Source organism: Chrysemys picta, chromosome 2, assembly GCF_011386835.1.
Source record: "Chrysemys picta bellii isolate R12L10 chromosome 2, ASM1138683v2, whole genome shotgun sequence".
Taxonomy (NCBI): domain Eukaryota; kingdom Metazoa; phylum Chordata; order Testudines; family Emydidae; genus Chrysemys; species Chrysemys picta.
Window position 1 is genome coordinate 36,839,003 of NC_088792.1, and position 22,589 is coordinate 36,861,591.

A 22,589-nucleotide genomic window follows, 5' to 3' on the forward strand; every position below is an offset into this window, starting at 1 on the left:
AGGCAAGGCTGGTATCACTGTAAAGGTGCCAAGGGGCAATGTGATGAAGCAGAGAAGAGTATAGTGAACATTATCTGTTTCATTGTTACTAGTGCTAAGTAGCAACAAAAACTTACTTTTATAAGTGTAGTACTTTCTGCATGTTTGTATTGTTATGAGTGATGTAATACAACTGAAACAGTATACGCTAAAAAGTTTTGCAGCATGTATGTGAGGTGAATGTAAAAATGCTTTTAAAATTCAGAAGCACTTGCATTATCAAGCGCTCCCTGTAAAAAATTTTTTTTAAGGATTGAGATCATTGCCTTGATATCATACAAAATCCATTTAATATTACTCTTTTGCATCAGTTTTATGACTGAGCTGTGCATGCCAGATGACAGATTACCAATTGTAAAATTGGTATCAATTTGTGAAGAACTGGAAATCTACCAGTATTATGTTTACTATATCATATATTAAACTGGTCCCTCTCATAGTTTTATAGTTTATATCTTTTATAGCATTGGAAAATTAGAATCCAAATATTTTAAAGTCTAAAACATTTTTTTTTTTTTTGTTCAATGAATTGGGTAGAAACTAGATAAATACAGATGTTTGCCATTTATGTAATTCTATGCTGCAATCCTGTTGGGTGATCATAGTTCAAACATGTTGAACTGTTACAGGAAGCAAGTGCAGTAATAATGACTCTTAACGCTAGTTGTTCTCTGGGACAGTGTTTTTACTGAAGTACTGAACAGTCAGTATTATACAAAAATGCAAAGGTATACAATTGGCTATTCTCAAAATTCACCTGATTGATACAATTGTTATAGTGCAGCATATATGCTTTTTAGAGAGAGACATGTGATCCTTACTAGCTCAATCCTTTTTAAAGTTAATTTTTTGTGTTGAGGTTTTTAAAGCTTCAGCAGACTCATTGGTAACTCCTGTGCTGTAATGACAATGTATTGTGATGCAGACTATACTGAATTGCTGTATCACAATGAGACGTGTTGTAGTTAGAGGGACCTTTCCCTGATGTATATTGTACCACATATTATAAACTTTTAGGCAAAAAAAAATCATTAACCTGGATTAAAGGTTGGGATGAAAAGCTGTCATTACAGGAAAACAAAATTAATAGGAGAAAGATGTAGATTTTTTTGTGTGGTTTTAATGGAAGCAGCCTGGAAATTTGGAACTAGGGATCCACTTAAACAGATTACACAGGTAAGAATATCAAATAACTTTTAGCTTTGCCTTCACTAATTCACCTCATTCTGAATGAGGCCATGTCAGCCAAGCCAAATAAATTCCTAAGCCAAACTGCTTTAAAAAAAAAAAAAAAAATTAGTAGACTTTTGAAGGGGTTGGAATGGTGGTTTTTTTTTGTTTTGTTTTGTGTTTTGTTTTGTTTTTGGCAGCTGGGAAGAGACCCCTCGTATTTCTTAATGTTTTTTTGCCTTACCTTTTCCAGAAAAGGTTCTACTTTGTAAGGCCATGTCAGTTTCCAAATTGGTAGAATTTTGATGAAGTCAGGGAGCAGATAAAATCAGCCTTAATATGGAATAGGAAGTTGACCTTAACTGTGGAGTTGCTACTGAATCTCCATATTGACTTTATAATGAGATCTGGACAGAAAATTGACTATGTAAAAACGGCAACTGCTTATTCAGCTTCTCCTTCGTGAGTATTTTCAAGTTATAGCTGCATACTTCACTGACACAACTCAGTTTTTAGTTGTTAATATTGAAAAGTCAATGCAACTATCAGAGAAGGAGCATCATCAACAAATTTGTCACCTAAGCTATTCTAAGTGTAGAAACTTACTGATCATATTACAGACAGACAAAGCTTGATGTTTACATTTCAGGAGGAGTTTGCAGGATTTGCCATTAGAAAATACTTCAGACTTATAAAGTGAACCAATTTTATGAGTCATTGATAGACAAAAAATGTGGAACCTCTCCGTTCAATTTTAGATTAATTGCATGTATGCTGTACACCTTTGCATTTTATTCTATTTTCTTGAATCAAATAATGCCATGTGACTGCTGCTGTGTGACATATCAAGGAAGTAAGATGAGATTTGTTTGTTTAAATATACACCTTGCCAAGATTTTCAGTAATTAATGCCCAATTTTAAAAAGTACTAAACATCCAGCCTCTCCCATGAACATCAGACCACTTATTTAGGTGCCTAAGTATGGGTTTATGAGCCTAACGAGGCACCCATTTTTTGAAAACCTTGTCTGTACGTGTTTTCTTCCATTTGGTAAATTTTACATTTTAATTGTTTGTTTTTGTTTGACAGGATGAAGAAAATGGAAATAGAGGAGGTATGCATTTTCATTTTTTGTAGTATTCCTTATTTATCATTCATCAGTAATGTAATGGGTCTGCGTTGTAATGGCTATTTAAGATCTCTGACTTAAAAATTAAGTGTGTGACAGTGCAAGTGTTTTTATTGGTCTTCACACGGCATTGGAGCAGAAGTCCATTAAGCACAAGAGGCGATGTATTCGATCACCCCTAACTTTTTTTTTAACTTGAAAAGCAGTGTATTATGTAAGTCAGTGGTTCTCAAACTTTTGCATTGGTGACCCCTTTCATACAGCAAGCCTCTGAGTGTGACCCTCCTTATACATTAAAAACACATTTTTATATTTAACTCTATTCTAAATGTTGGAGGAGAAGTGGGGTTTGTGGGTGGAGGCTGACCTCATGACCCCCCCACATAATAACCTCGCGACCCCCTCAGGTGTGCCAATAGCAGGTCATGAATGATGATTGGATGATCACAGAAGCAGTAGGGGCAGAGTGGGTGCATTAAATACGATTAAGTTTGAGGTCACGGTTATTTTTTGGCAAAAGTCACAGACAGATTGTAGGCAATAAACAAAAATTCATGGAGGCCCACGACCTGTCCATGGTGGGACTGACTGCCGGGTGGGAGGCTGAAGCCTGAGTCCCACTGCTTGTAGGGATGTGTGTGTATGCGCTGATAGCGCAGAGCTTTGCTGCCTGGGGTGAGGGTGGAGGGACGCTGACAACCTAGAGCCCTGCCACTGCAGGGCGGTCTGACCGCTCAAGGCAAGAAAGTTACAGAGGTACATTAAAGTCATGGAATCCATGACCTCTGATGAAATCATATCCTTAAATATAAGTGGTGGTCAGGGGGAGAGAATGCAGATGTGGAAAGATTAGAGGAGGGGCAGTATTAACTCAAGATAAAGTTAAGGTGAATAGTCAGGCTTGCTTGTTTTTATCTTAATATGTGATCAAGTGTTCATGTTCATAGTGTTGCTAGAACATCCTTTAGTACCTTAAACGGTATAAGGCAGGACACGTGGTCCAAACAGCGAAGGGTTATTACTGTTTCAGCATGTTCTACACTGATATGTATTGATATTAGACTTCAAGAAAAGCAAAAGGCACAGTACATTGTAGAGATCATCCTCGATTGTATTTGTTTTTTTGGATGAGATAGTCCTAGGAGGTTAAGATGTTGGACCTGCTTTCACCCACTGCTCTGAAGTCTTGCTGCAGGAAAATTCAAGGCAGTCTGGGTGTAGACAAGCAGGTGGGTGCAGTTGCCAGAGTGAAAAAGGTTTCTGCAGTGGTGCCGAAGTTGTTTCAATTTTACGTTACCTGTTCCCAAAATAGGAGAATAGCTAGCATGCAGGGGGTCAAATCGGGAAGCCTATACCCATATACTATTTGTAATTGAATGAATGAATGAATTAGTTTCATGTAATGTCTTAAAGTAGAAATCAGTTAGTTTAGTAAAATTACGGTGTACCAAAATTAAGGTGTGCTTACATAGTCCTTTACAAGGAATCGTTAATAAATGGCCTACCGAAGAAAGCAGGTAATTTAACATGGGAAGTTACCAGAGGTTGCTTTTGTATATACAAATTGATGTATATTTGAGTGGTGGTAGGGTATCCCATCTGGGGATCACTCAAATTTGTTGAAAGAAGAACAGGAGGACTTGTGGCACCTTAGAGACTAACAAATTTATTAGAGCATAAGCTTTCGTGGACTACAGCCCACTTCTTCGGATGCATATAGAATGGAACATATATTGAGGAGATATATATACACACATACAGAGAGCATAAACAGGTGGGAGTTTTCTTACCACCTCTGAGAGGCCAATTAATTAAGAGAAAAAAAACTTTTGAAGTGATAATCAAGTTAGTGGACTAACCCAGGAACCTATCCTTGTAACAAACCCCGATGTCAACTCTGTCCACATATCTATTCCAGTGACATCATCATAGGACCTAATCACATCAGCCATACCATCAGGGGCTCGTTCACCTGCACATCTACCAATGTGATATATGCCGTCATGTGCCAGCAATGCCCCTCTGCCATGTACATTGGCCAAACCGGACAGTCTCTACGCAAAAGAATTAATGGACACAAATCTGACATCAGGAATCAAAATACTCAAAAACCAGTGGGAGAACACTTTAACCTGTCTGGTCATTCAGTGACAGACCTGCGGGTGGCTATATTACAACAGAAAAACTTCAAAAACAGACTCCAACGAGAAACTGCTGAGCTAGAATTGATATGCAAACTAGACACAATCAACTCCAGTTTGAATAAGGACTGGGAATGGTTGAGCCATTACAAACATTGAATCTATCTCCCCTTGTAAGTATTCTCACACTTGTTATCTAACTGTCTGTCTGTACTGGGCTAGCTTGATTATCACTTCAAAAGTTTTTTTTCTCTTAATTAATTGGCCTCTCAGAGGTGGTAAGACAACTCCCACCTGTTTATGCTCTCTGTATGTGTGTATATATATCTCCTCAATATATGTTCCATTCTATATGCATCCGAAGAAGTGGGCTGTAGTCCACGAAAGCTTATGCTCTAATAAATTTGTTAGTCTCTAAGGTGCCACAAGTCCTCCTGTTCTTCTTTTTGCGGATACAGACTAACACGGCTGCTACTCTGAAACCTTTCAAATTTGTTGTTGTTTTATGGAACAGAGTTACTGGGAAATGCGTAATACAAAGGAGCCATCTAGTGGCAACTTCATTAAATAGGTTTAAGCTTAAGGAAGGTTTTTTGTTTATATATTAAGGCAGTATCACTTATGAGACTGCAGTAACAGCTTGCTTATTTTTCCTTTAGCACGTTTATATTGCTTGGCAAGATAAGTTAGCAGAGTAATTTATAAAATGAAATATTTTTTTCCCGAATTGATGTTTTTAGGTTTTATGAATATCATCAAAGACTTGAAAGGGATTAGGGAAGCAGCATATTGAACACTTTTTTTTGGTGTGGGTGGGATGGGGTGGGGGAGGAGGAGAGGTGAGAATAGGAAAAGTTAGTACAAAAACTTAGAGCAGAGGTTATGTAGATACTGTACTCTAGCACTGATTTGGAGAGAAATGTTTTTAAAACTGAAATTGATTAGAGTTAAATGTTCTCTGCATGAAGATTTGACTTAGTCGTAGTTTTCTTAATTTAAAGGGTTAATTATAAACCATGAACTTTTTTGAAGCATTCAGGTAGCATTTTCACTTGAAGCTTAACTTGATCAAAGATTCACCTAATCCTATATTGGGGGTCCCTGGTATACGTTGGGGTTGTGTTCTTGAAAAGGGCAATGGGTCCCTGATATACGTCTCCCCCTGATCTGTCATTTTGCCTATCCATTGCTCATCAATAGGGGGACATGTTCCGAGTCACGTTGGTCCAGATCCACATATCCATAGCTTCACCTTTTGCATGGCTTTTCTGTGGGTGCTTAGCACACCCCCAGCACCTCCTGTCTTAATTAATTAATGGAGATATCCCATCTCCTAGAACTGGAAGGGACCTTGAAAGGTCATCAAGTCCAGCCCTCTGCCTTCACTAGCAGGACCAAGTTCTGATTTTGCCCCAGATCCCCAAGTGGCCCCCTCAAGGATTGAACTCACAACCCTGGGTTTAGCAGGCCAATGCTTAAACCACTGAGCTATCCCTCCCCCCAGTCTGCCGATGGCCCTGTGGGCTACCGATCAACTCCTCTCCCTCCCGCCCAGCGCCTCCTGCATGCCATGAAACAGCTGTTCCCCAGTGTTCAGGAGGCACTGTGAGGGAGTGGGAGGAGTTGATTGATGACCCACAGGCTCTGGTGGGGAGAGGGGGTGCTGGCTGCTGGTGGGTGCTAAGCACCCACAGAAAAGTCACGCAAAAAGTGAGGCGACGGATATGCGGATCAGGACCAACATAAATCGGAACACGTTCCCCTATTGATGAGCAATGGATATGCGAAACGACGGATAAGGGGGGAGATGTATACCAGGGACCCCTTGTAGTAGCTTTTGTTTCACTTATGCGAAGTGGATAGGCGCCTGTGAAAAACTGCCACATTGTTGGAATATTTTTTTGAATGGAGGTGCTCCAGTTTTCCTCCATTGTCAGGTCCCATCATCTTTCTTTATAAGTAAATAAAATAACTTCAGATTTTGTCTTGGTGGTGTTTAGCACTTAAGGATTTAACCATGTAAGACTAGGAGTTGCTGAATACCTTCAGTGAGGAGGTGAATACCCTCAATTCCCACTGACTTTACTAGGAGTTGAGGGTGTACAGCACTTTCCTGACACAGATGAAGTATTGGGAACTTCAGAATAATAGAAATTTAGGGCTGGAAGGGACTTTGGGAAGTCAACTCCAGCCCCCTGCTTTGTGGGAGGACCAAGTAAACCTCGACCATCCCTGAGAGGTGTTTGTCCAACCTATTCTTAAAAACCTCCAATGATGGGGGTTTCCACAACCTCCCTTGGAAGCCTCCTGCTGTGCTTAATTACTGCTATAGCTTTTTGTAATATGTGCCTAATCTCCCTGGCTGCATTCCTTCTAGCCCTATCTTGAGTGGACAACTGCCCTCTTTATAACACCCCTTAACATATATTTGAAGACTTATCAAATATATGTTAGATATAGACGTGTGCCCTCCCCGTCATCTTTTCTCAACACAAACTGTCCAATTTTTTAAATCTTTCCTCATAGATCAGGTTTTCTAAGATGTTTGTCATTTTTGTTGCTCTCCTTTGGACATTCTCCAGTTTGTTCACATCTTTCCTAAAGTGTGGCACTCAGAATTGGACATAATACTAGAGCTGAGGCCTCACTGGTGCTTAATAGATCAGGACAATTATTTCTCATTTCTTACATACAACACTTCTATTAATAATCACAAGAATATTAGGCAATTGTAAAAAACACTTAAGTTGTTTGCTCATATTTAATTTGTGATCCAAATCCTCTTCAGTGAAGTATTTTGTGCTTATCTTTATTGAATTTAATCTTGTTGATTTCAGACCAATTCTCCAATTTGTCAAGGTAATTTTGAGTTCTAATCCTGTCCTCTAACGTGCTAGCAATCCCTCCCATTTTAGTGTCATCGGCAGATTATAAGCTTCAAAATCAAAATCTTTTATGAAAATACTGAATTGTACCAGACGCAGAACTGCCCACTAGATATGCCCTCTCAGTTTGACTTTAAGTACCATCTTTCAACCAGTTGTGCACCCACCTTTTAATAAGTTAAACTAGACTAGACCATTTTCCCCCTAATTTTCTTATGAGAAAGTCATGTGGGACTGTCTCAGAAGCCTTACTAAAATCAAGGTACATCTCATCTTCTGCTTTCCCACATCAATTAGGCCAGTAATTTTGTCAAAGAATTTGGTTAGGGATCTAATACACCTCTGGTGATTGCCATTGTTTAGTTAGCAACATGTTTTGTTGAGGATAGAGATAGGATGAGACAGAGTGGCTGCTACTGTGTCAGAGATCAGGCCCTGGTCTTCAAGAAATTCTTTGTTTGGTTCCAGATAACTTTGGTCTGTCACAAAATTACCATTCCATTCTTAAAGACGTTACCCATTACAACACAAATGTCCCTGAAATGCCAAATCCATTCCCCACGTTAGTCCTCTATTTCAGATAGAGGGAACATTACTGTGGATGTATTCATCTCAAAAAGCCTTCCATGTTCCACACTAGAGAACAGAAGTGGTCGACATAAACCATACTGTCTGTTGGCTAATGATTGTGCATAAGAATGTTTAAAGACAGAAAGGGCCATTAGATTATCTAATATGAACCTGTATAACACAGGACATAGAATTTTCCCCCTTCAAAGCGCCCAGTAACTTATGTTTGGCTAAAGCATGTTTTCTAGAAAGGCAACCAGTCTTGATTTGAAGATATCAAGAGATGGAGACTGTCGCTTTCCTTCAAAATTTGTTCCAATCATTAATCACCTTCACTACTAAAAATGTGTGTCTTATTTCTAATATGAATTTGTTGGACTTTAATTTTCAGCCATGGCATCAAAGTTGTTGTGCCTTTCTCAACTAGGTTAGAGCCTGTTAAGTAGCTGGTATTTCTCCCTGTGAAGGTATTTATACAGTGTAATAAAATCACCTCTGTCGTCTTGTTGATAAATTAAACAGATTGAGCTCTTTAAATCTCAGAGTGCAAGGCATTTGTTTACAGCCCTCTCTACTCTTTTGTTTATAAATCCAAGGATTGCATTAGCCATTTTTTGCCACAGTTTTGCACTGGGGCCTCATGCTTAGTTGCTTGTCACGTATACTTCTTAATGCTTTTCAGGGTCACTGCTTTCCAGGATGCCCCCAGTCTCCCCATATTTTCTAGGTGTGGCCTGCATACTTTGTTTCTAGATTTATAACTTTGCATTTGGGTGTATTAAAATTCATTTTGTTTGAATGGGCCCAGCTTACCAAATGATCCAGATTGCTGTATCAGCGACCTGTCCTCTTCATTTGGTGTCATCTGCAAATATTGTCAGCAGTGACTTTATATTTACTTATTGATCATTGATGAAAACATTGAATAATGCTGGAGCTAACTCTGATCCTTGTGGAACCCCACTAGAAAAGCCTCATTCTACGATGATTTCCCCATTGACAATTGCTTTTTCACATCTATCCAGTATCTATTTCTTAATAGAGCTGTCTGGAGGACAACAGATTTGTTTTGCGGTAGCGTTTATTCTTTTAAAATTATTCATTCCACATTCATTCTTAATCCATTTAATGTGTTTTCTATGATATTCTATAACGCCAATTTTTTAAATTGGAACATTGTGTGATATTAAGCCAAATGCCTTACAAAATTAAGTATATTACATTTATGTAGTTCCTTTAATCAACCAAACCTCTAATCACATCAAAAAGTGAAATCAAGTGTGTTGGACAAGACTGACTTTCAATAAAACCATATTGATGTCAGACTAATGAGTTTATAATTACTCAGGTCATCCCCCCCCCCCCTCTGAATATTGGCACAACATTAATACTGTTCCAATATTCTGGTATTCCAACTTTTTTTAAAAAAAGTTACCACTGGATCAGAGATCTCCTGAGCCAACTCTAAGGAGTCTGGAGTGCAAGCTATGCAGGGCTGCTGACATAAAAATTCTTATCCATAATTAATGCAGTTTTAATGTCCTCTTTAGTCAGTAATGGAGTGCACAGTGGTTCATCATCCTCATTAGGAGTACACCATCCTGCTTCTTTCCAAATACAGAACAGAAATAACTGATTTCCTTGAAAAATCCTCAGAAAATTCAAACTTTGCTCAGAGATCGTGCTGAAGATTTGGGGCAGATACTCTGTGTGTGTGTGTGTGTGTGTGTGTGTGTGTGTGTGTGTGTGTGTGTTGGGGTTTATTTTTTTAAACAAAATGTAGCGGTTGACGCCTGCTTCAAGTCCCTCAGAAGTTCCATTTTCTTACCCAGATGTCAGACTAACAGGCCTACAATTACCCGGGTCACCTGATTTGCCCTTTTTAAATACTGGCACAACATTAGCTTTCTTTGTCTTTTGGAACACTGGGGAAGTTCCAGGACTTTTTGAAAATCAACATTAATGGTCCAACAAGCTCCTCTGCAAGCTTGCAATGATTTTCACTCAGGTTTGGCTGTGATGTCTTCTCATGAGACAAGTATGCTGTCCACTTGCCTCCCAGGTGAAGGACCCTTTGTTTCTTTGTATCCTCCAGATATACCCTAACAATCCTTTCTTTGGTCACAAACAGGACAGCCCCTGCTGTGTTTCACCACTCTTGTAGATTTTGCACTCTCTTCTTTTGTCTGTGGCGCCGTAGGCAAACAGGCCTACGTTATGAAGGATACAATAAATAAATGGCCAGACAGGGAGATAGGTGTCTGTCACCTCGGAAATGTTCCTTTCAGAGAGGGGTATGTCACCACCTGGTGACCAGCCTTGCTCCAGAAATGTTCTTGCTTAAGAACATAACTTTTAGTATAGATATATAATTCCGTAAATATTAGCCATACACATATTTCAGTGATTTTGACAACCAGTTGAGTACTGAACAGTGACTGAAAAAGATTTGGGGGTCGTGGTGGATAATCAGTTAAACATGAGCTCCCAGTGTGATGCTGTGGTTAGAAGGGCTAGTGCAGTCCTTGAATTCATAAACAGGGGAACCTCAAGTAGGAGAGAGAGATTATTTTACCTCTATATTTGGCACCAGGGTGACTGCTGCTGGAAAATTGTGTCCAGTTCTGGTGTCTCTAGTTCACAAAGGATATTGATAAATTGGAGAGGGTTCAGAGAAGAGTAATGGGCATAAATAAAGGATTAGAAAACATGCCTTATAGTGACAGTTTCAGGGAGCTCAATCTGTTTAATAAATAAAGAGGAGGACTTAAGCACCAGTCTCTAAGCACCTACATGGGGAACAAATATTTGATAGTGGACTCTTCAGTGTAGCAGAGGAAGGTATAACACAATCAAATGGTTGGGAAATTCAGAGTGGAAATAAGGTGCATGTCTTTAACAGTGAGAGTAATTAACCATTGTAATAACTTGTCAGGGATCAGGTGGATGCTCCATCACTGACAAATTTTAAATGAAGGTTGGATGTTTGTATAAAGGATATGCTATAGGAATTATTCTAGGGAAATTCTGCTGGGGTCGTGTAGTAATGTTTGTGTCAGAAGGGTATCGTGATGCAATGAAGTTTGAGAACCCCTGGGTTACTCCTAACCCCAAAGGGTCAGTCACTTACCCCAGGTCAACGGATGCCCTTGATCACACACCAAAGACAATGCTGGCAGCCAATTTCTCTAGTAAACTAACTAAAGATCTATTGGCTAAGAATAAGGGAGAGTTAAGAGGTTAAAGCAGGTAAAATACATTAATAGGTGAGTCTAAGTGTGTAAGCCCAAAATGATAGCAGAGATGTAGTAATATACTCCATAAATCTCTCAGGATTAAGCAAAATAACTTTGTGGATCTGTCTGAGTGTTCAAATAGTTCAGAGGTACAGGATCATTCCTTGAAATCCATTTCATAGCTTTTCCAGAAAATAATCTGAACAGTGTCTTCTCCCACATGGGTTTTGATAAACAGGAAATGCAGACTGAGTCTGTGATTTCATATTGTTGAACCTTGCTTTGAGGTTATTCACCACCTTCATTTACATTTCCAAGGCTCCAATCACATTTGATGGGTAAATGTAATTACAGAGATATACACGATGCAAATTTTAATGTAATAGCACACAACAATCCTTCATTAGTCTGCATGAAGTTTACACATCAAGTACATTCTCATTTTAGTACTAATAAACACTTTTGATCTAGGGTTAATTAATTACAGGGTACACATAATGTAGAACTATTGTAATAGCGAACTACACATGAAAACAATGCAATCAACATCTTCTTTGATTTTTATCCACATACGAGTGAATTAGTTTGAATGTATACTAACACTTCTTTGATATTCACATAAAAGTGAATTGTCCTGAAACTCTGGCATGTGCTGGCATCTGGCCTGTTAGCATCACATTGTGGACTGCACCCCTGTAAAAGAGCTCGCTGTTGCATGGGGCAGGGAAAAGGTGGAAGATGCATTGTGAATCAAGATGTGCAAGACTTGAACATGCCATGGGATTGGATGGTAATAGGCATTAGTTTTCATTTTCCTGAATAGTGTGGGATGGAGTCACCTTTCAAAAGTTTGGAAATCACAATGCTAATCCATAATATAAGAACCTCAGATAAGCATTGTCATCTTTTTATATCTTTAAGAGAGATTTGCTGATTATTTGGCGTTTACCATCCCATGTTGATTAGCCATGGTTCCATCCACTCTTAAGTAATTTCATTGTGGGTTTACCATGGATATAGTTAAAATCAGTAAAACAAGGAGTTTAGCAAGTGGAACACTACTCTGTTGATATCCCTGGAGTGCTGGGGTATGTCTACACTCCAGGGGTGGGTGGGGGGATATTTTTCAGAAACTTGTTTTGATATTTAATTTTCTGTCTACAAATAGTCACAACTTTGTGATCGTAGGGGTGTGTGGGTGTGTATGTATGAAGTAGAAATACAGTTTAATATTCTTAGTGGCAGCTCTGGTAGTGTCTGGGAGTCGTATATTCAATGTTTCTTACTACCTTTTTTCATATGCTGTTCATTAGAAAATGATTCTATGCTGAATTCACACTGAGACTGAAATAATTTAGTGTAGTAACTGCTGTGTGTACAGGAGTGACTAGCAAATATTTATATTATCCTTGTTCATTCACAATAGAAGGGTTTGAGTACAAATTTCACGTTTAATTCTCACAAGAATTCCTTGGACAGTTTACAGCATACTCAATGTCTGATTGTACTCAAAAAATTACTCCCCTGGGTTGCATTAATCCACAAATGTTTCTAAAACAGGATTGTAACACTTTTTGAATTATATATATATATATACACACACACACACACACACACACACACACACACACACACACACACACACACACACACACACACACACACACACACACACACACACACATGTACGTCAGCTATACCACTATGTTGCAGTTGCTGGATGTATTAAGTTTGGGGAAAAACAGGTCATGTTCTGATATATCTACCAAGAGGACAGAATGAGCATCTTGATTTTCTCACTTTAATTTTGGAAAAAAGGTCAGATATATTGTCTTGGGCTAATGCTAATAAGCTGTAGTTGACTAGTGAACAGTGTAAAGTGTTAATGCGTGGATACTTAAGATATTTCATTTGATGTATTCCACTAAAACTATTCAGTATTTGGTTTTCTTTCTTTGATCTAAAATAATACTATTTTGAAACTATTTTGAGATGGTTGATTAAATTATAAGTAAATAGTGATTGGTCTTTCTACTGAATTACCCTTTTAGCCTGAGAACTGAACAAATTTATTTCAGTGTATTGTGCTATATTATGGCACACAAAAAATTGAGGTTGGAAATCTAATTCCTACAAGATATTTTGGTATTCTAGTTCATGATATTCTAGCTCATTCCATTTTCTCTCCTATTTTTGTGTAGCAGTATCCATAGCAACTACCATCATTTCAATTTCTCATCTTTCCCGAACAGTGAATGCTACCTGTAATATGTGAACTGCTCAGTTTCCTCTCTTGTAAGGGAACACAAACTGACAAGCTACTATAAGACTTCATGTCTTTGATTTTCTTGGGATCTGTGGGTGCTTATTACCCTAAAAATCAAGCTAGTTACTTAGGAACCTAATTATTGATTTAGGTGTCTACATTTAAAGTATTTAAGTTATAAAAATTCTGACCTGGTATTTTAAGCCCGTGTTTTGGCTTTGGGTAGGTTCTGGTATGATAGAGAAAGTCAAGTGTTCTTTCTTGTTAAGAATATTAGTCTTCTATATCACTTCTTGTGTTTTCTTCTGCAGATATAGAAAGTTGACTTCAGTGACCGCTCTTGTTCTGAATGAACTTAATTCCACCCACAAACTTTGTGGTTTTGCATTGATACAATGCTTTCAGAAGTTAACCCTTTGTATGCTGTGCATGAACAAAAGGCAATGGTGGTGAATGTAGGGGACAGAACACTGAGGAAGAATGCATTATATGGGAGTTAGTAAATGGGGGAGTGCCCCTTCTGGATGGAGAGGAACTTGGAGTCTAGGAAAGGGGGAAGGAGAGAGAGTGATCACTACCTTATCCCAGGAGTTAAGAGACAATATTAGCCAGATGTATTGCCTGCATTTTTGAGAGATTTTCTTATGTGCATTTACGATTTAATTTTCAGTCTAAAAAGACCACACACCATGAGATTGGCTTTTTAATCTAACTCGTGATTCTTGAACCTTTTAGGTTGGCAATTCTGGAAGAGGGTTACCTATCTGCGTGTTCAGTCTACATTGCCAAAGCCATCTTCCACTGGTTCCAGTGCTTAATACTTCCGTTTTTTTTTTTTTTTTAAAAGATATTCATTTAGAAAATGTCCATCATTGTTTGTAGCTGAGATGGGCCTTCTGTATTCTGTGGCCACTACTTGTCAAGTGAGGGACTATGGAACATCAACCAGTGGTCATTCATAGTTTTGTGTCGTCTGGCTTTTATTAAAGGTCTTGTTTAAAAGCCTTATGATTTATTTCTCCACAATGATTTTAGGTCCCACGCTCATCCTTTGTAGAACTGCTCTGTTAGAATAGAAGAAAAAGAAAAGTAGGTTTCCAGTTTTATTCTTTCCCCAAAACTGAACTGCACATTCTAGAATGTGCAATATTGGGTTTATATTTAAAACTCTGAGAGGAGATGGCCTTGGGCTTCAAGTACCAAAGATATGAGAACATTTTTGTGGTAAGCTGGGGTATAAATCTATCCTGAACTGGTCTGTCGCACACTCTGTGTGGACCCTGCTGATGCACACTAACGGCTAGTGTGGGGTAGATTCCCACCCTGCCGTGCTTGCCACAAACTGAATGTTTATGTAGGTAAACCCTCTCTCATAATTGTAACTTTTACACTTTATCCAACAAGGGAAAATAAATTTACAGTTTAGAGAGAATATCTGTATTTAGGAGCTCAGAGTGTGGAACACAGGCAGTTCTTGTGGAAAAATCAAGACCAACTTTAATGGGGAAAAAGATTTTCGGAGGGAGTGGCCCGGGGGGGGGGGGGGGGGGGAATCTGTTAGGTATGCTATCTAGCAGAAAAGTAGCAGAAGCAGAGGGTAGACATGTAACAAAATCAAGTTCTTAATTTTTTAAACTTCATACGGAAAATATTCAAAACTCCAAATCTGGCTTGACTGGTATTAGAATATATTCACTTTAATGTATGTCACAGAATTGGCATAAAATGTTTTGCTTCAGAATAATTTAAATGATATTTTTTAGCTATGAAGTCTTCTCACTTATCTTCCTATTTTAGGGACCTATCCCTTAGAGGTAGCACTGGGGATTGGGGCTATGGGCTTCTGCCCCACGGGGCCCCTGAAATCGGCTCACAGATGCCTGGTTGAGAACTGCTGTGGGAGGTGGAGTGCAGATGGCAGGTCAAATCCAAATTTTTGTATCTGTCCAGGGCTCTCCCCATTTTTCCAGCCTCCAGTGGCCTGGATTAGAATGTGCGCACAGGTTGCAATCCAAGCATTTTGATCTATCTGGATTGTCGTACTGAAAAGAGGAATAGGCTCTTACCATTAGTGTACATTGCTGGGTATGAGGCACTAAAATGAATGTTCTTGGATGTGGTGATAGGCATGTGTGCTAGTACATCACTGATGTATAAATGAGCAAATAAACAAAGAATAATCTTCCTTTTCCACTGATGATGAAATAACATCCCTATGGCAACTGCAGAAATTGCTTAGATAGACTGAAGACTTTTGTAATATTACTTTTCTATTTTTAGCTTTTTAAATGTAATCTAGTTCTTGAAAAATAAGGAATACCCACTTGATATCCCTCTGCAGACCATCAGCAAGTGCTCCCATAGACACTGCTGGTCCTCAGATTGCAGTATAGGAATCATGGTTTTCCATTTACTGAAACAGTTCACGATTACGCTTCATTTGCCAAGTAAGCAATTTTGTATATGATTGCAAACATCAAGAGATCAATAACTGTAAAACATGCATCACTGGAGGACTCTGTAGCCCTCCACTCATTGGATAAAAGGCTTCCCAGGAACCAGTGCTCTCTGCTATGCCAGATTATATGGGGTGCAAGCTGCATAGATTTTTTTTTTTTTTTTTTTTTTTTAGAGCCCGGTTCTGCTTGGCAGCATGCTTGGGGAGGAAGTAAAACTGGAGGGGCCATTTGCATAGGTGTTCTCTCTCTCTCTCCCCCCCACCCCCAAGTCAGAGGATTTTGTGCGTAAAAGCCCAGGAAGGCTAATTTAGCTATGGGACTTAAGTTGGCTCTATGTATTTGGCCCTATGCCAAACTGGTCCCAATTGAAGGTAATTCCGGATATTGCTTATAAACCTTTAAAATCCTCTGTTCTCTTGCAGGAAGTTTACCTCTGTGATACTTTTTCTTTGGCCAGAAATAAACTTCTTAGAGACTAATTACAAGGCAACTATGTGAATCGGATGATTGCGATAGCACAATATACGGATGATACTGCCTTCCTGCCTTACATCTGGCATCTCAAAAGATGGCCCTGTCCCAAACAGTGTACCAAGAAAGATTATCTTTATCAGGGTTGTGACTGAGCAATGTGTGAGACATTGTCTGGTGGTGAAGGAAGTGATTGCTGGTAGTCTCAGCTGATCAGCTCATAGATAATCCTATGAAGTGCTTAGACCAGGTAGGGTTTCAGGAAGTATTGTTCAAAAGAAACTTCCAACCTAATTTTAGTTGGCCCTCATCCAAACCAAGGTGACTGATTAATTCAGGAGATACAGAAATCTCATGGTTATTTCTTTAACCATGGCCTCACTGTGATTAAGGAAGGCACTAGCAAATCTTATGAGATTGAAGATTCCCAGTTAGTCTGTTACAAGATTTGTGTAAAATTACAAGAGAACTTCACAGCTTGTCCTAGAAAGGACTAAGTGGATCCTCTAGCTTGTCAACATAAGCTGTTTTTCTCTCATATCTGTCCCAGTCTTGGTTACAGACTTTATTCCTTAGGTTTCTTTTCCCAGCTCTGGTCATTTTTAATGCATCTTATTAAAGTAACTCTCCTGATGTTATGGGGGGAGGGGGAGAGCAATAGCTCAGTGGTTCAAGCATTGGCCTGCTAAACCCAGGGGTGTGAGTTCAATCCTTGAGGGTGCCATTTAGGGATCAGGGGCAAAAATCTGATCTGTCTGGGGATTGGTCCTGCTTTGAGCAGGGGTTGTACGACTAGATGACCTCCTGAGGTCCCTTCTGACCCTGATATTCTATGATCTATACTTATTAAGCAAAAGAACCCTTGTTGAATACCTGTGACTCCATTTGCTTGGATTTTATTCCTGGTGGCATTTTAACCCTGTCATTAGAATGAGAGAGCATCACTGAGTGATTTTTTTCCTCCATAAGGGCTCCTCTTCATGCACTGTCAGCTTATCTACACTTCGTTAACTCCTCTGGAGTTTAGTGAGGGTAGTCACAATGCAAAACAAAACTTGAGCAGTGCAGAGTGTTTTGTATTAGCAGCATAAGGCACATGAGTTCTCACTGCTGTATTTGCTCAAATGTCAGCAGCACTCAGGCATCAACAACCTACACTATCCGATGGGCCAGTTGGATCCAGTTTAAAGCACCATTTAACTTGAGCTGGAGATTTTTGTGTGGCCAGAGTTTGGTTGGGTAAACGCTCAAATTAATCCATGGGCTAATGCTGCCATGAAGGCAAGCCCTGACTGAGCCAGAAGGAATGCAAATTCAGCACACAGGATCCTTAGACCGCCCTAAAAGAGAGGCCATCCAATTATGCTGATTGAAAATCCAATTCATTTTAAGTTGTCAGTAGTTTGTAAGACGATCTAACTTTAAGGCTCTGTCATGGATTGCAGAGAGCTAAAAGTTGCGTGCTCAGAGGGAGCCAGGGTAAACTGGTGTGTCACTGCTGCCACACTCCAGCAGAGGGTGTCTGAACTCAGGGAAGATGAGGGGTTGTATAAGATACCTCCATTGTGATGTTGGTGCAACGAGCAGATCTAACTATGAGTAAGTAAGGTTGAGACCAGTGAATGCCCTCTTTAAGCTAATTTTTATTTCTCATAATGCATTATTTTTCTAAAGAAACTGATTTTTTATTTGACTGCATGTTCTTTATAAACTACCAGCTTTTCATGTGCACTACAGTTTCACTACTGTGAAATGTAGAGTCCAAAAACTGTGCATGTGACACTTTGAAAAATATGTAATTTTTTTTTATTCTGGGAATAGGAGTTAAATAAAGGAAAACAATTGCCATACATGTAAGATGTATTGAAACTTTGATTATCTTGTTTATGGATAACTGAGAAATTTTAAACTTCAAACAAAAAGAGCAAAGAACCTTTGATCTGTGATACAGGAAGTCTGTTTTAGATGATATAGCATAATTGTATGTGTGAAAAAGAAACAGTATCAATTTACCTATGTTAGGCATGTCACTTTTTTAATGAAAAATGAGGAAGGGCAGCACGTGAAGGAACTGGAATTTAAATGTCTGATACCTAAATTAACCTTGACAAACAGTTTAAAAAAAAAATTTGCATTTGGTAACCAGTACTTTCCATGAAGGTCTCTTACTGTATGTTTGTACATTGCCTTTTAATGTTATCTTAAATTGCAGCTATTGTTTGTCAGTCTTCACTGTGCAAAGCTTTCATCTTTGGATTTAATTACTGCTCTATAAAAGTTCAGATAAATACTTTCCACTCAGCTGACTCACCTTTCGCAAGCAATTTTATTCAAACTATTTAAATAAGGCTAACTTTAAAAGCCAATTTCTGCATGGTTTAATTGACCGTCCCAAATCACGAAGGGGCAGGAGCCTTCTAGTGTATTGTTATACCAAATACGTTTGCTTGCTCTGCTTTTGTGATAATTTGTGGCCAAACTCAACATTGGGACAGTAAATAGAATTGTTTGGAGGATTTTTACGTATTAAAGCAACGCAAAGGCAAACGTGGTAGGGGAAAAATAGTTGTCATATTCAAAAGAAAAATGTACACACATTTGGATAGCTCAGTGGTTTGAGCATTGGCCTGCTAAACCCAGGGTTGTGAATTCAATCCTTGAGGGGGCCCACTTAGGATTTGGGGCAAAATCAGTACTTGGTCCTGCTAGTGAAGGCAGGGGGCTGGACTCGATGACCTTTCAAGGTCCCTTCCAGTTCTAGAAGATGGGATATCTCCATTAATTATAATTATTATTTGTCCAACCAAGCTCAGTTCCTTTTTACTTCTGTATTTTTATAACCCATGATAAATTGTTCAGCCACAATGTATCAAATGAACAGTTTTCAAATGACCCACATGATTAAAAATATGGTTCATGCTGAGGGGCTGGAACCATCTAGAAAACAGTGACTCACAAATACTCTCACTCTCTTGCAGGTTTGAGTGTTCTTTGTGGAGACTTGTAAGGGACAATGACTCCAACTGCCCTCGGTTCCTTTTACTATTTATGTGAGGTGTTGACAAAATTGGGGAGGGATGTTGTGTAAGTGTGAATGTGTAGAGGCAGTACACTCCGACAACTCCAGGTACCTACTGCCAGTTTGAAAAATTGTGAGAGAGTTTGCGTTAGTCTTTGCTACAGGACAGATTGTTCTTAATTTGTGGGCTAGGGAGGGCAGATGGAGGCCATGCTAGAAAATCCTTGCATCTAATATACTGAGAAATTCTGTGTGCTGCATTACATGGCGTGAATTATATTTGCAAACCTTTCAAGGCAGTGGGTCAATTGTGAAATTCAGGATTTTCTTTTTTGTGCTTTTGATATCTTAAAAATGTTCACTTGGAAAGGGTGAGTAGTACTTAACCCAAGTCCTGTAGCTGAATTACTTAGCAAGAAGTTACTTGCCTAGTTCAGCCTAAATGGACAGTGTAAATACAAACCTGTAAGTTGGTTTATAACACTAAGTCCTTTCACATTTTTATAGTTGAAAAAGACACTTAACATTTATCCCCTTTCATTTGATATGGTGAGTTAGGATTGTATCTCCAGCTATTTCTTAAAAAAGAAATTCTGTATTTCTAGCTTTGTTAGGATTGTAGTTTTAAAATGAAAACATACAGTATTTTGAGGCATACACTTCCTGCAAAGCTTATGCTTGTTACTAATGGGAAGCAGTTTTCGTTTGTGTCCAAACAGTTTTAGTATAACAGACTAAAGAGAACCGAAAACTATGCATTTCCCAGTGTAAGCCTGGAAAATGTACATTCTTTTGTCTTCAATAAATAAAACAGTGTATTCCTGCTAAGTGTCCTGTGTATGAAGCTACTGTGTATATTAAACATAGCAATATATTTACAAAAATGATGATCAACTTTTCAGTAGGGTTGCCAATTTTGGTTGGATGTATTCCTGGAGATTTCATCACAACATAATCTTTAAAGATTAATCTTTAATTCCTGGAGACTCCAGGCCAATCCTGGAGGGTTGGCAACCTTACTCTTCAGTGTTTCTCAAATGTGGCCACCGTGGCTGTGTGAGGCCACTAGGGGCTTTTCTTGAGGCCACAGCCTTCTGTGTGGTGAATGCGGGGAGCGGGAAACCAGTGTCCCTTCCCCCGTGGCCACCAGCAAGGGTTTGGGCCTTGCTCCTGCTGGAGACACAAATGCTGGAGGCAGCACAGGCAGCCAGTGAGTTCCCCACCTTCCCAGGGGCAGTGGGTTTGGGTTTCAGCCACGGGGTGGTGAGTGGCAGGCTTCAGCTGTGGAGCTTCAGGCTCCATCCCTGGACCATGTCCCCTGAGCGCAGGGCTTTGGGCTCTGTTGCTCAGCCACCCAGTGGCAGGCTCCAGCCCCTGGTACTGCATGGCAGTGGGCTCCAGCCCTGGGTTCACCTCCTCCTCCCACCCTCATGGGCCCTGTTGTCTTTCCTAGCCTCACATCCATTCCGCCTGTCATCCTTGGCCCCTCTGCCTCCCTATCCACCTCCCAATCAGGGTTTAATTTGTACCCCAAGTCTGCTGTGAAAAGTGATATTTGTGTGTTTAATATCACGTTCACAGCAGACTTAGTAGTTAGCTGGGAGGCTGTGAAAAGTGATATTAACATACAAGCATCACTTTTCAAAGCAGCAGACTTACTAGCCAGCAAGTTGAAAAAAATAAAATGAAATAAAACACAACCCAAAAAGCAAAATAAACTAGAACAAAAGACAAGAACGTGCAAAGCATCTTATTTGTGTTTCTATTCTGTTTAGGTCCAGTAAAGAATAGAGACAAGTGTACATTATTTTTGTTGAGGAGTCTGGGGAAAAAAAAAAACTCCACATAAATAAATTGCAATGATTTGGATATGTATATGTGCATATTTATTTGTTTTTCCTAAAGTAAATTAACATTTTAGGAAAAATTGTCAGAGCAGCCACCCGTAAGAGTGGTGGCCGCACTCTGAGGTTGTGAGAACCCCATTTAGAGGAGCTATTTAGTGGTAACATTACCTAGCCAATTGGCTCTTTTTTTCCCTTCCATGCCTTGTAGAATGCTGTAAATATCTTGTTCATCTGTGGTATCCTGATATTTAGTCTTGCTAAATTCTTACTTAAAGCAGAATACAGAGTAACTTCGGGTTTCTTGTGGAATATAGACTTTTTTTTTTTTTCCTGTGTGATCTTTTGGTCTTGTTTGGATTCTGAGGTTCTGTGATCCTCTGTCTTGTTATGCATTTTTCAGCATGCCTTCACTTCAAGGGAAATTTCTGGTGGTGCCTTGTAATTGGCTTTATTTAAATTATTTTCCCCCAAACACAAAAAGCCACTGATATTTCCATGTTCATGTCCCCTCACGCCCCCTAAACACAGTCTGTTATTACTTTAATTCAATGTCTGAAAGAACCTATTTGACTTGTGATTTGGGTAGTCTTTTACTGAATCTTGTTGTGTTAGAGCTGCATGAGTTGTGAAATAGTTACTTGTGCCTTTGGATTTAGTATCACAATCTCTACTATTTTGTGTTTTTATGGAAAAGATTTCATATTGTGGATAGTTTAGAACATCAGGACAGTTTTATTCTTTGCAGCATAACCTATTGAGACTCTCCTACTTAGTATATGGGCACATTTTACAGGTTCCAGTAACTTGTTGCATTTGAGTCTCATTGCCGGAGGACCCTTATCCTGACCGCTGTCTTGGGTGCAGATTTGGTGGTAGCTTGTGAAAACTGGGAGCCAGTGTACCTTTTGGTATCAAGTTTATGCTTACACAACCTGGTCTATGTTTGCCTTACAATTTCAGTTGAATGCAATTTATTTAGTGCAGCTCTCCTACAAAGGTTGAGTTTATGGAATATATTTTCACGGCTCTTTTCATAATTTCTGCCACGAATGTCTCTGACATTTGATCTGCTTGTTGTATTTTAACCTACAGTTTTAATATTGTCATTAGATTCTCATTTCATAGCCAGAGCCCTGACTACTCCATGACATAGTGGGACCAATTTTCTCAATGGCAATATTAACTTATTCTTTTTCAGCAAAATATCCCTCATTTTCATGTCTACAAAAATATATAGCTATATTTTTTTGATATAAAATGTCATGATCAGTGTTTTCACCATGACTGTTCGAAAGGATATGTTTTTTGTTATGGTTTTCAAGCAGCACTGTTCCACTCCTGAGGCTGTCCAGCCCA

The 22,589-nt window shown here is 39.1% G+C and overlaps 1 protein-coding gene across 26 annotated transcripts in view; it reads left to right on the top strand.

Annotated features, from left to right (window-relative positions):
- ARHGAP21 (Rho GTPase activating protein 21) overlaps nucleotides 1-22,589 on the top strand; it is a 198,831-nt gene that overhangs the window by 91,287 nt on the left and 84,955 nt on the right. For 25 of the 26 annotated variants that reach the window (XR_010599115.1, XR_010599118.1, XR_010599116.1 and 22 more), the window contains one exon: nucleotides 2,300-2,324. The exons of the other annotated variant lie outside the window; for it this stretch is intronic. Coding sequence is in view for 11 of the 25 variants with exons in the window: in XM_065586870.1 (XP_065442942.1) it covers nucleotides 2,300-2,324 (25 nt within the window). In the remaining 14 variants the exon portion in view is untranslated. The remainder of the gene's footprint in view (nucleotides 1-2,299; nucleotides 2,325-22,589) is intronic. 26 annotated transcript variants of the gene reach the window in all.